Genomic DNA, 12868 nt, shown 5'->3' with positions numbered 1-12868 from the left:
TTTGCCATTGCGTCAACCATGCACTTCCCTGACTGGGCCTCCACCCTCACCCGCCCGTCTGCCTTCACTGTTGTAAGGACGCCCTCCTTAACCCTAGCTACGTTGGAGTCCCCCACCACTAGGACCCTTCGCTCTACACGTTTGCCTCCCGCCTGCGATTGTCGTCCTCCAGCTCGCGCTAGCTGGTTCTCCACCCGCCCTGCGCCACTGACACGTGACGATGTGCTCCCTGCCGTTCGTCCCTTCCCACCCGAAGCCTGCCGCACTACCTCGCTGTAGAGTTGTGGAACCGCCGTGTTGCCGCCGGCTCTCGCCTGCTGTTCAACGGCCCCTAGGGGTCCCTCCCTGCTCTCATGGCATGCCTCTGCCTGAGTCTCCGCGCTGTCCCCGCCGCCCGCCTGAGCTGACCCGGGATTACGCGCCGCCTGTACCATTAGCGCCTCCACCCGCTCTTCCAGCACGGCCCGCTTTTCCCGTTCTTCTTGTAACTCGCCAGCTACCCGCGCCCCCGCCTACAGCGCCCCTTGCGGCACCGGCGCGCTTTTGGGGACCGGTTTCCGCGGCCGCTTTTCACACCTCCCAATTCTAGCCACCCTCAATTATGATGTGCAAGTCCCTAACATCATCAAACTTTTGGCTATGTTATTGGCTACTTTTGGGTCACAAAAAATTTGAGTCTGGCTATCTTTGGGCTACATTTTGGCATCATTTGGCTATTTTTTGTTGGGGCCATCTGGCAACCCTACTCTTATTTCATAATTTTGTGGTTCCTTTCCTTCCTCCATGGTTCTGGTACTGTAGTTCTGGCGAGTAGGAGGAGGCGCTGTGTTGTCGTTGCAGCAGGAAGGTCGATGATCGCGGGCGCATCGTGGGGCATCGCAAGATCCGAAACTCGAGATGGGCCGCTTTGGAAAGATAACTAATGACCCACACTCGTATGCGAAGCCAGACCAGTGCCTAGTCACTCACATTCACCTTGAGATTGAGATCGATTTTCAGCGTAAAGTAATTGCCGGTTTCGTTGACATAACGTGCGAGAAACGATCAGATGAATGCAGCGTTCTGGTGAGTGCATTAATATACCTAGATTTGCAGCTGCGTTGCCACAAATATTTGCAAGTGTGTGTAAATATCTGGCATTGTCCGCTATTAGCACTTTGTCGTCCGGGGATAAACACGCTGCCTGCATGCAGGTTTTGGACACACAAGACCTAATAGTGAAACGTGTTCAACAACGTGAAAAGAGAAAGGAGCTCGATTTCACCCTGGCTGAAGCTGACCCCATCTTGGGCTCCAAACTAGAAGTTCAATTGGGGCCAGAAGACTTTGCTCGCGGCAACTGTGCCAAGTGAGTAGCCAAGCAACGAGCGTTGCTGTTAGAAGCTATAGTATGTCAAGCACCAGTAGTAATGGCAATTGGTTATTGGACTTTAAAACGAAGGAAACTAAGGAAATTGCCGCCGACTGCACTGTGACTGTGTACATCAGTTGACACTTGAACGGCAGTGAGAGATGTCAAGCCTAAATTTGTTCAAGAAAACGCGCGACGTTGTTTCATTTTCACGGAAGGAGGACAGCGCAAGAAGCGTGTCAAGACGCAACTGCCAGCGCTTGTTTCCCTTTGACCTTATCTTCTTGATAACTGCAAATTTGCACCTACTAATTGACATATACGTTGAACTTTAAGATTGCCTGTGCCGAATGTCGTCTTTTCTTTTTCACTTTCACTTTATTTCCTTAAAGGTATTACATAAGGGCATCGGCCACTGATCCGTGAACGTGAAAAACTGAGAATCTGCGAATAATATGAGGAGTTTCTGAGTGTGTTAAGTAGGGCTAAATAAATGACCGCTGCTGTCAAGTGTTTTATTCCAAAGTATTCATCAAAGGTATAAGACAATAACTGGTCATACTGGGAAAGAAAATGTGTATGCCAAGTGATAAAAAGTAAAATCAATACATTTTGGTTTCGCTGTGGCAAGGATGTATCTATAGCTGTTGTCATTGAATGTAAGCGCTTGGCAAACGTGGTCTTGCATCATCTCTCCAAGTCATTTTTCAGCATAAGTAAGCTTCCAAGATTTCCCTTGCTTTGTCTGAACTAGGGGTGTGCGAATAGTGATTTTTGACACCGAATTGAATAGTGCCAGAAGCAAATTGAATATCGCTTTCAAATAGTTTTTGAATAATAAACAGCCATTATCATTATTGATAAAAAGCTGTTCGCATCCTGTGTTCTTTAACTTAGCAAGTTTCTGTCATTAGATAGTATGTTATGGAGCAGTTTTTATTAAAAGCACCAATGGAGCACTAAGAGCAAACTAGGGGCCGTATTCTGAAATGTTCCCCTAGGCAAAATTTCTTTTTTCGTTTTCAGGGTGCGCGTTGATTGGCTGGTTGAGCAAAATTATATGACGTCGGGCTCAACCACCCAATCAGCTCGTCCAATTTTGCTAAAACAGCCAATCAGCGAACGCTTGAAAGCAAAAAAAGTAATTTCGCCTAGGGGAATGTTTCAGAATATGGCCCTAGTAGTTTCTTTGCATGCTCAGGACTCTTCAGAAAGCACGGATGACAGCTGTATAGCGTGTAAAGTATGGCAACCTAAGCTACGTAGCCTGCTTCACTACGCGGGCATAGTATGCCTATAATATGCCCGCAGTGGTGAACATTTGATGCACTTTTGCCCCAATCTTGTGTTTAATCGGGTGTTGTTTTTTTGTTGAAATATTCAAAAAGTATTCGAGAAATATTTGCTTTGCGAAAAGTGACTATTCGATTTGTTATTTGAAAGTTACGAATATTCGCACACCCCTAGTCTCAACAGCAGCAAGCCAAAGTCTTTAGCTCTTTTTTCAAAGGTAGGAGCGCAGCTGCACCGCACACAGTGTGCCGCCAAATTTCCTGGGCGATTGGAGCATTCCTGTCACACAGGAACCGTTTGTTACAAACGTTTCCACATAACTCGGAGCACCTCATACCAATTGTATCCCCATAGTGCTCTGTGTTTCATTATGGCTGCAGTTCTCTTCCCCTTTGCTAATATTTTTTTTCCTGTGTTTCCATATATATTGCCTTTGCCTATCCATACACCAAGGTATTTATATTCCTTTACCTGAGGTATTTTATGGCCCTTTATTGACACTGTCTGTTCACTCTTTTCAACACAATGTCGTCCGCATAAAACAAACTTGGCAGCTGCTGCTCTACTATTGTGCCCGCCTGTTTGTCGCAGAGATTAAACCCAAGTGGTTTCTTTGCATGCACAGGACTCATCAGAGAGCACGAGTGATCGCTGTATAGCCAGTAAAGTATAGCTACCTAAGCGACGTAGCCAGCTCCACTACGCAAGTTCTCATGTTTTATGTCTATACTTTGCCTGCGGCTGTGAAAATTTGCCGCACTTTTGCTCCAGTTTTGTAGTTTTGTATTTAATTGGGTGCAGTTTACATTTTAAAATATTTGAAAAGCATTAGAGAAATATACGCATTTGCGAATAGTGACTATTTGATTTGTTATTCGAAAGTTACGATTATGCGCATACCCCTACTCTGAACAGTAGTAAGCCAAAGTCTTTAGCTGTTTTTCAAAGATAGGAATGCAGCTGAACCACACATAGTGTGCCACCAAATTTCTTGGTGATTGGAGCATTCCTGTCACCTGATGTTGATGCAGCATTCCCTCTGCCTTGCGTATGATTTCCTGCGCATGAAGGGGATCCTATACACAATGTTAACTGTGATTCCTACAATCCTATCGATGTGCTTTATTGTGCAAATATTAGCAGATTTTTCTGTGGGAAGGTATGTGACCGGGCTAGTTGGTGTTGATCCATGTCGTTTAACAGCGCGAACTTGGACAAAAGATGGCGAGAGACAGAAATAGACAAGCGCTGACTTCCAACTCAATTTTTATTCCAGAAAAGAACATAAAAAAAAAACGATATATATAATGTTGCACGCACGCGTGAGTGAGAAGAACGATGACCGGTGAACGTGCTTGCGGTCCCGGGTTGAAAGAGAAGAGGACGACGTTGAGTTGATCAACCAGCTGACCGCTCTTGCGCTCACCTTCGCGACCTACAATAAACGGCCCCCTTCATCCGTAAGGGTGATAAACGGTCTCCTTCGCGCGTAACAGAGTGGTGGAGGTGCTGGGTACGCGCTCACAACAACAGAACCATCACTGCTGCAGCTTCGTCGAAGCCGTCGACTTGCCGGCCTCTCGCCATCTGCCGTGACCGTCTTCGACATGCCTGAAGAAGGAGCCGCTCCGAGGGCAGCGCCTAGCAGTCCACTGCAATACTACCGAGTTCCACCCACATTCGGAGGAAAAGCGGGAGAAGATGCCGACGAGTGGCTCGTCCATTACAAACGGGTGAGCAAGTCCAACGGGTGGGATTCAACCGCTCAGCTCACCAATGTGGTGTTCTCCCTGACCGACACCGCACTCGTGTGGTGCGAGAACCACGAGGACATGCTTACGACGTGGGAACTTTTTGTTGAAGAGCTCAAGGCGTGTTTTGGGGACTCAGTCGCCAAAAAGAAGCGTGCTGAGCAGACACTGTCGCAACGGGCACAACTACCAGGTGAGACATGCACCACGTACATTGAAGAAGTTTTAAAGCTGTGCAAGGTGGTCAGTGCCCGCATGTCCGAAGAAGATAAAGTAGGACATTTGCTGAAGGGAGTGGCTGAGGACGTGTACAATTTTCTCATCGGTAAAGAAAGCCTAAGTTCCGTGTCCGACGTCATTCGGCATTGCAGAACCTTTGAAACGCTGAAGATGCGTCGGATTACGCCAAAGTTTGGTCGGTTGGCAAACGTTACGATGGTTGCCAGTGTGGACACGAGCCCTTGCCTCGACCTTCCTTCGACCATCCGACAGATTGTCCGCGAGGAACTTTCCTGCCGCGAAGAGATGTCGCGTCCAACAGCTAACCACCATGACATGTACACGTCGCGTGAGGCTATGACTGCGCCACATTCGGCCCCTTGGCAACCAATGGTTAGCGCAGCGGCCGTAGAGTACAGCGCGGCCCCACAGTCTCGGATGACAACACGCTCTCCGACTCCGCGCTATGACCGACGCGCTCAGCACACGCCTTCTCGACGCCCGATGTATCGTCATGACACACGCCATGAACCAGCCCACTACACAAGGGAAAATGACAATGCGACGATATATAATGCGACGAGGTTTATTGTCGTCGATAACGTTGTAAGAACGCTAGGTACTGGTAGGCACTGCAAGGACTGTTTGTAGCCCGGGGTTCTCTCGCGATCACGGCACAGTCCTTCGTCTTCCTCCTCAGTCGGCACATACCCAGGGGCGCCTCTGCTTCATTACAATGCCCCGGGAGCGAAGCATAGCCACCCTGGTGACTCAGGGCGCAAAGATGAGTGGGTCGTAATACGGTTTCAGGCGGTTGACATGTACTGTCTCTCGCCCGCGACGACGCAGGTCTGGTGACACTGTGAGCGGCTCAACGATGTAGTTGACCGGTGAAGTGGCATTGATGATACGGTACGGACCGTGATAACGCACCAGGAGTTTGGAAGAGAGGCCAGGAATATGGGCTGGTATCCAAAGCCAAACAAGTGAACCGGGAGCAAAGCTGGGTGGTGGTTGATGAGTATCGTCATGTCGTGTCTTTTGACGTTCTTGAGTCTCGCTAGTGAGAGAAAGTGCCAGCTGACGGCAATCTTCAGCATACTTGGCGACTTCGGAAAGCGGAGTGTACTCTGCGGCGTCAGGTTGGTACGGCAGTATGGTGTCCAAAGGGCAGGAAGGCTCTCGGCCATACACAAGGAAAACGGGGAAAAGCCGGTAGTCGCTTGCGTCGCGGTGTTGTATGCGAACGTGACAAAGGGGAGTATGGTGTCCCAGTTGGAGTGGTCGGATGAAATATACATCCGCAACATGTCGCCAAGTGTGCGATTGAACCGTTCGGTCAGGCCGTTGGTTTGGGGATGGTATGCGGTCGATTTTCGGTGAATGATCCTGCACTCCGTGAGGAGGGCTTCGACACCCTCCGACAAGAAGACACGGCCCCTATCACTCAGTAGTTCTCGGGGAGCACCGTGGCGAAGAACAAAATTGCGAAGGATGAAAAACCCAACTTCACGGGCGGTCGCTGCCGGCAGAGCTGCAGTCTCAGCGTAGCGAGTAAGATGATCTACGCCGACAATAATCCACCGATTTCCACACCCGCTGCATGGAAGCGGGCCGTAGAGGTCGATGCCGACGCGGTCGAACGGACGAGCCGGGCATGGTAGCGGCTGCAACGGTCCTGTGAAATGGTGTGTAGGTGTCTTGCCCTGTTGGCAAGTAGTACAAGCCTGAATGTACTTTTGCACAAAGTTGTACATGCCTCGCCAATAATAGCGCTGACGCAACCTTGTGTAAGTTTTGAGGACGCCGGCATGAGCGCTTAGGGGATCAGCGTGAAAAGATGCGCAGATGTCAGAGCGCATATGACGAGGTATAGCAAGGAGCCATTTCCGACCGTCCGGCATATAGTTGCGGCGATATAGAATGTTGTCTCGCACGGAAAAGTGGGTTGCTTGGCGACGCAGTGCTCGTGTCGAAGGGACATCAGACGGAGCGGCAAGGTAGTCAAGTAACATTGCAAGTGTTGGGTCCTTGCGCTGCTCTGTGTGCATGTCGGTGATGGCCAATGGTGACAGGGTGGACGCGGAGTCTGACAAAGACGCCAAGTCAGGTGTCAGTGGGGAGCGGGAGAGCGCATCAGCGTCGGAGTGCTTGCGACCGGAGCGGTACATGACGCGGATGTCGTACTCTTGCAAGCGAAGCGCCCAACGTCCTAAGTGTCCCGACGGGTCTTTCAAGGAAGAAAGCCAACAAAGGGCATGGTGGTCTGTAACTACGGCGAAAGAACGGCCATAAAGGTATGGACGAACCTTGCTTAGTGCCCAGACGATCGCCAGGCACTCCTTTTCTGTCACTGAGTAATTTAATTCTGCTTTCTTCAGAGTACGGCTAGCCTAAGCGACGACGTATTCATCATAGCTAGCTTTCCGTTGCGCTAAGACCGCACCAAGGCCAACTCCGCTGGGGTCAGTGTGAACTTCCGTAGGAGCAGCAGGGTCGTAGTGGCGAAGAATAGGTGGTGAAGTCAACAAGTGGCGCAACTGCTGAAATGCCGCATCACATTCAGGTGACCACGCTGCTATGCCGTTACTGTCGGAAAGTAAACTTGTCAAGGGCGCCATGATGGATGCGAAGTTGCATACGAAGCGACGAAAATACGAACATAAGCCAATAAAACTTCTGAGGGTTTTGATAGACGTGGGCGTAGGGAAGTCTGCAACAGCGCGGAGCTTGTCTGGGTCCGGGAGGACGCCGTCCTTTGAGAGTACGTGACCCAAGATGGTTAACTTGCTTGCAGCAAAACGGCACTTTTTGAGGTTGAGCTGTAGGCCGGCAGAGGCGAGACAGGTGAGAATGTCATGCAGGCGAGCGAGGTGTGTCGGAAAATCGGTTGAGAAGACGACGATGTCGTCGAGGTAACATAGACATGTCTTCCATTTGTGGCCGCGAAGGATGGTATCGATCATACGCTCAAAAGTAGCAGGTGCGTTGCACAACCCGAAGGGCATGACGTTAAACTCGTAGAGGCCATCGGGTGTAACGAATGCTGCTTTCGGACGGTCAGGTTCGGCCATTGGAACTTGCCAGTACCCGGAGCGCAGATCTAAGGAAGTGAAATATTCTGCGCCTTGCAAGCAGTCGAGAGCGTCATCGATTCGAGGCAGTGGATAAACGTCTTTTCTTGTTATCTTGTTTAGGCGTCTGTAGTCGACACAAAAACGAATGGAGCCATCTTTTTTTCTTACCAACACGACAGGTGAAGACCAAGGACTTTGAGAAGGACGGATGACAGTAGCGCACCCAGCATTTCTGCCAGGGGGGGGTTGACAGTTTGCCAATACCATCTAAACAGCACTAATTTCGATTTCTTCACAGGAAATTGTCAAAAAAATGCGCTTTTTGCGAGTGTGCAGGTGATTGCGCGTCTTACATCTTATTTACAGTACTCAAATGCGTAAGGAAAGAAAAGGGGTTAAACAAAAGGGGGTTTTAAGTCGGCCTCAGGGGGGGGTTACAACCCCCGAATCCCCCCCCGTCGGTGCGCCACTGACGGATGACTTCCCGTTTGAGCATGTCGTCCACTTGCTCTGTGATGACTCGTCGCTCTTCGGCCGATACACGATACGGGCGCTGTCGCAAGGGGGAGTGGGAACCGGTGTCGATGGTGTGAGAAACACCGGTGGCACGGCCCAATGACGTCTGATGGCAGTCGAAAGAAGAAAGAAACTTGTGAAGGAGAGCAAGAAGTTGGCGGCGATGAGACGGGGAAAGAGCAGGGTCGATGGCGTTGTCAAAACACACTGAAGACGATGAGTCTGAGACAGAAGCGATGGCGTCAACGTAACAACGGTGGGAGTTGGTAGGAACATCGAGATCGTCAACGTAGTCGACCGCCTGCACGTATCCTAGGGTCTCTCCACGCAGTAGGCTGATCGGGTACTGGTAGTAGTTGGTGACCAGCATAACAGTTGACCCAGATGTTATAGTGGGCACGACAAACGGAAGAACGATGCCCTTGCGCTGAGCAAACACATCGGACGGCGTGAACACTACAGTGGCGTCAGAGTCGGCAGCAGACGACAGGACAACAGCCAGCGACGACTCAGGGGGTATGGTTGTGTCGGCATCAACAATAAGTTTATCGGCAACGCGAGGAGAGCCGGTCAGCAGTGATTCACATAGTGGTAAAAGCGAAACTTCTGCCCGCGAACAGTCAATGACAGCATGATGACGTGACAGAAAATCCCAACCAAGGATGAGGTCGTGAGAGCACGATGGTAGCACGAAACACTCGATTATGTACAGAACGTCGTTGATGACAACACGGGCCGTGCATACAGCTGATGGGTGAATTCGCTGCGCGCTGGCAGTGGCGAGCACAAGGCCAGAGGGAGCTGTAGTAACTTTTCGGAGTTTGCGACGAAGGTTCTCGTGAATGACGGAAACGGCGGCTCCGGTATCGACTAGCGCAACTGCGGGTACTCCCTCGACAAAAACGGTAATAACATTGTGCGGCGAAGATGGAGGTCTTGAGAACGTCGACGTATTAGCAGTTCTTGCCTCAGGAACTGCACCAGTCAGTTTCCCGCTTCAGTGGAAGCTCGACGACGCAGCGGCGAAATCGAACGCCGACGAGGGGAAGGGGAACGACGAGTTTCTGATCGGCGATCAGTTTCAAGACGTCTCGGTGAAAATGGAGATGCGGCGGCGTATTGTGGTGCGTAGGTGGGCGTTTCAAAGGTGGTAGGCGTTGTTGGGGCGCGGCGGCGGCAGAAGCGCGCGCGCCACATGGCCAGCAATGCCGCAGGCGAAGCAGATAGGCCGGTTGTCTTCAGTGCGCCACGTCGAGGTTGGACGAAAAAACTGCGGTGACAGTCGGGCAACTGGAAATGAAGCCGGAGTCATGGGCGATGAAAAGGAAGCTGGCGGCGGAGGAGGCCGTGCAACCACGGCTGCGTAACTGAGCGGCAACGACGTAGGGTGGGTGGGAAAGTTGGCATATGGCTGCGGCACACTCATAGGATTGGGTGGGGAGGTTGGAGGAGCTGCAGGAAGCGCTTCCGATATCTGATTCCGGATGGCTTGCTGTAGCGTCGGAGTCAAAGCTGCCGAAGGTGAGTCGCTGTGAGGCAGCAGCGATAGCTGCCTGGCCACCTCTTCACGAATAAAATCTTTTATGTGTTGCGATAGGGTCGAGTTGGGCAGAAGGTCGGCAGAAACCGCAATGCTCGAGACGGAATCAGTGAGCTGAATGTTTTGGCGAGCGATGGAACGTTGGCGGCGCAGCTCGTCAAAGCTCTGACATAGGTTAGTAAGGACTGATACGCTCGTTGGGCTTTTTGCCAGCAGCATCTGGAATGCGCCGTCCTCGATGCCCTTGAGGATATGCTTAATCTTGTCATCCTCTGACATGGTGGGATTTACCCGCTTGCACAAATCGAGAACATCCTCGATGTAGCTGGTGAATGTCTCTCCAGGCTGCTGTGCGCGCTGGCGCAGACGCTGTTCAGCGCGTAGCTTACGCACAGCGGGGCGATCAAACACTTCTGCAAAAAGGGTCTTAAATGCTGACCAGCTTGAAAAGTCTGATTCGTGGTTGAAGAACCACAGTTTGGCTACGTCGGCGAGGTAGAAGGACACGTAGGACAGCTTAGCCTGGTCGTCCCATTTGTTATGGGCACTTACACGTTCGTACGATGAGAGCCAGGCTTCTACGTCGTGTTCGGCGGTCCCACTGAAAATGGGTGGATCGCGATGAAGAGGGACGCCGGCGCAGACGACAGTGGCAGCCGGTGGTGCAGGCAACGAAGTGGCTGGATCAGGCATAGTGCAGGGCGATCGTGTTGGTGTTGGCAGGGTTCGAGTGCGGAGCTCCAGGACGAGGCGAAGGATCTCAGCAACCTCCACCAAATGCGACGAGGTTTATTGTTGTCGATAACGTTGTAAGAACGCTAGGTACTGGTAGGCACTGCAAGGACTGTTTGTAGCACGGGGTTCTCTCGCGATCACGGCACGGTCCTTCAGTCTTCCTCCTCAGTCGGCACATACCTAGGGGCGCCTCTGCTTCATTACAATATATATATATATATATATATATATATATATACACAGGGTGTTTCAGCGAACACTTTCAAAAATTCTTAAAGGTTGCCTGTGGCAGATAGCACAAGTCTAGTTCATGAGCTGGTCTACTCGAAGAGGCGGACATTACTTGCACAAGAAATTGAAATGCGTAGTCAAATAATTACCAGAAATTCACTAATTAAGTTTTGAACTAATTACCTGATGGCCCATATCGCAATTTACCAATTGTAGCCGTGGAGTTCGCAAGGCGGATCCACTTGGAACGAATTCTCAGGATGACACCAGTTTCTAGATATTGTCACCCAGCTAGTACAGCTAGAATAGTTGACCAGCAACAGATAGGCAAAAAACACGACAGCCTTTAATAATGGCTGGACCTCGGAGAGCGCGCGCGCAACCACAAACTTCGTCGTTCTCGTCTCAAGGGGCCAGTGTCACCATGTGCCAACTTATTTCGCGTCATTGCTCCCCTCTCAAAAGCAACCGGCCCGGTCGCCTTTAGGGCAGCGGGCGAGCAATGTAGGCAAGAGTGCCAACATGAAAAGAAAAACATGCAGGAATGTACACAATGCTGAAGCTGTTTGTGAGGGTTGCTTATCCCTCGCGTGCATAGTATGGCTTCATCCGTACTACGTGGACGACTTCAGCACGGGGACGGCGTCGGTTCGAACTAGGATCAGAGCTTTGAGGCACCACCTCATAGTTCACATCACTGAGGCGGCGTACAACTTCGTAGGGGCCGAAATAGCGGCGCAACAATTTCTCTGAGAGCCCACCGTGTCGGATAGGTGTCCACACCCACACGCGGTCGCCTGATGAGTACTGGACGTTCCGTCAGGTCCAGTTGTAACGGCAGGCGTCTGTATTCTGCTGGGTGCGGATGCGATTCCGAGCAAGCTGGCGAGCTTCCTCTGCTTTCTCGACGAACTCTTCAGTGGTGTCATTCCTTGTGGTTCCGTGGTCTATCGGGAGCATGGCATCTAAGGCGTTTGTAACGCAACGTCCGTAAACGAGCTCGAATGGTGTAAACTCTGTGGTCTCCTGCACAGCGGTATTGTAAGCAAACGTCACGTATGGCAAAATTTCATCCCATGTCTTGTGTTCCACATCAATGTACATGGATAGCATGTCAGCCAATGTTCTGTTCAGGCGCTCTGTTAAGCCGTTAGTCTGGTGATGATAGGCTGTGGTCCTTCGGTGGTCGGTATGCGTCAGCGTGACGACTTGTTGCAACAACTCCGCTGTAAACGCTGCGCCGCGATCAGTAATGAGCACAGCGGGTGCACCTTGACGAAGCACGATGGTGTGGACGAAGAAGCTGGCGACTTCAGCAGCAGTTCCCCGCGGCAGAGCTTTTGTCTCCGCATAGCGAGTTAAATAATCGGTTGCCACGATTATCCACTTGTTTTGCAAGGAAGGCATGGGGAATGGACCAAGAAGGTCCATTCCCACTTCGTGGAACGGCGCCGGAGGCGGATCCAAAGGCTGAAGGAGGCCGGCAGGCTTGACAGGTGGGACTTTACGCCTCTGACAGTCACGGCACTTTCGCACATAGCGCTGAACCGACAAAAATAGGTGTGGCCAATAGTATTTCTGCCGTATGCGCGCTAATGACCTCGCAAAGCCTAAGTGGCCGGCACAGGGATCGTCGTGACAGGCCTGTAAAATTTCCTCACGCAGCGCCATCAGAACGACGAGAAGAAACGTTTCTTGGCTGTTCTCGAAATTTTTCTTGTACAGGACATCGTTCCGCAGGCAGTACGATGTCAATCCTCGTGAATGTGGGCGTGGGACAACAACGTCAGCTCCCTCGACCTATCGGATGACTGGAAGCAGTTCAGAGTCTGTACGTTGGTAGTCAGCCACGCGCACCACGTCGACGACAGCAAGAAACGGCAAATCTAGCTCTAGCTCCAAGTCGGAGGATGTCAAGGTAATAGGAGAACGTGACAAGCAGTCAACGTCGCTATGCTTACGGCCCGATCTGTAGACAACAGTCATGTCGTATTCCTGGAGGCGGAGGCTCCAACGAGCGAGGCGACCTGATGGGTCTCGTAGATTGGCGAGCCAGCAGAGCAAGTGGTGGTCACTGATCGCTCGAAATGGCCGGCCGAATAAGTAAGGTCGGAACTTGCTGATGGCCCGCACGACTGCTAAACATTCTTTTTCG

General features: G+C 51.2%; 1 protein-coding gene across 2 annotated transcripts in view; it reads left to right on the top strand.

Moving 5' to 3' along the window:
- Positions 1-778: 778 nt before the first annotated feature.
- Positions 779-12868, top strand: part of LOC119466376 (leukotriene A-4 hydrolase-like) — a 126000-nt gene continuing 113910 nt past the window's right edge. Inside the window, exons 1-2 of one of the 2 annotated variants that reach the window (XM_049657259.1) lie at positions 779-1065; positions 1194-1348. In XM_049657259.1, the coding sequence (XP_049513216.1) occupies positions 898-1065; positions 1194-1348 (323 nt within the window). In that variant the 5' untranslated portion in view covers positions 779-897. The remainder of the gene's footprint in view (positions 1066-1193; positions 1349-12868) is intronic. The other variant, XM_037726885.2, reaches the window with a different exon arrangement.

The sequence above is a fragment of the Dermacentor silvarum genome, chromosome 10 (assembly GCF_013339745.2).
Source record: "Dermacentor silvarum isolate Dsil-2018 chromosome 10, BIME_Dsil_1.4, whole genome shotgun sequence".
In the NCBI taxonomy this organism is placed as follows: domain Eukaryota; kingdom Metazoa; phylum Arthropoda; class Arachnida; order Ixodida; family Ixodidae; genus Dermacentor; species Dermacentor silvarum.
This window is presented reverse-complemented; position numbering and strand designations above follow the sequence as displayed.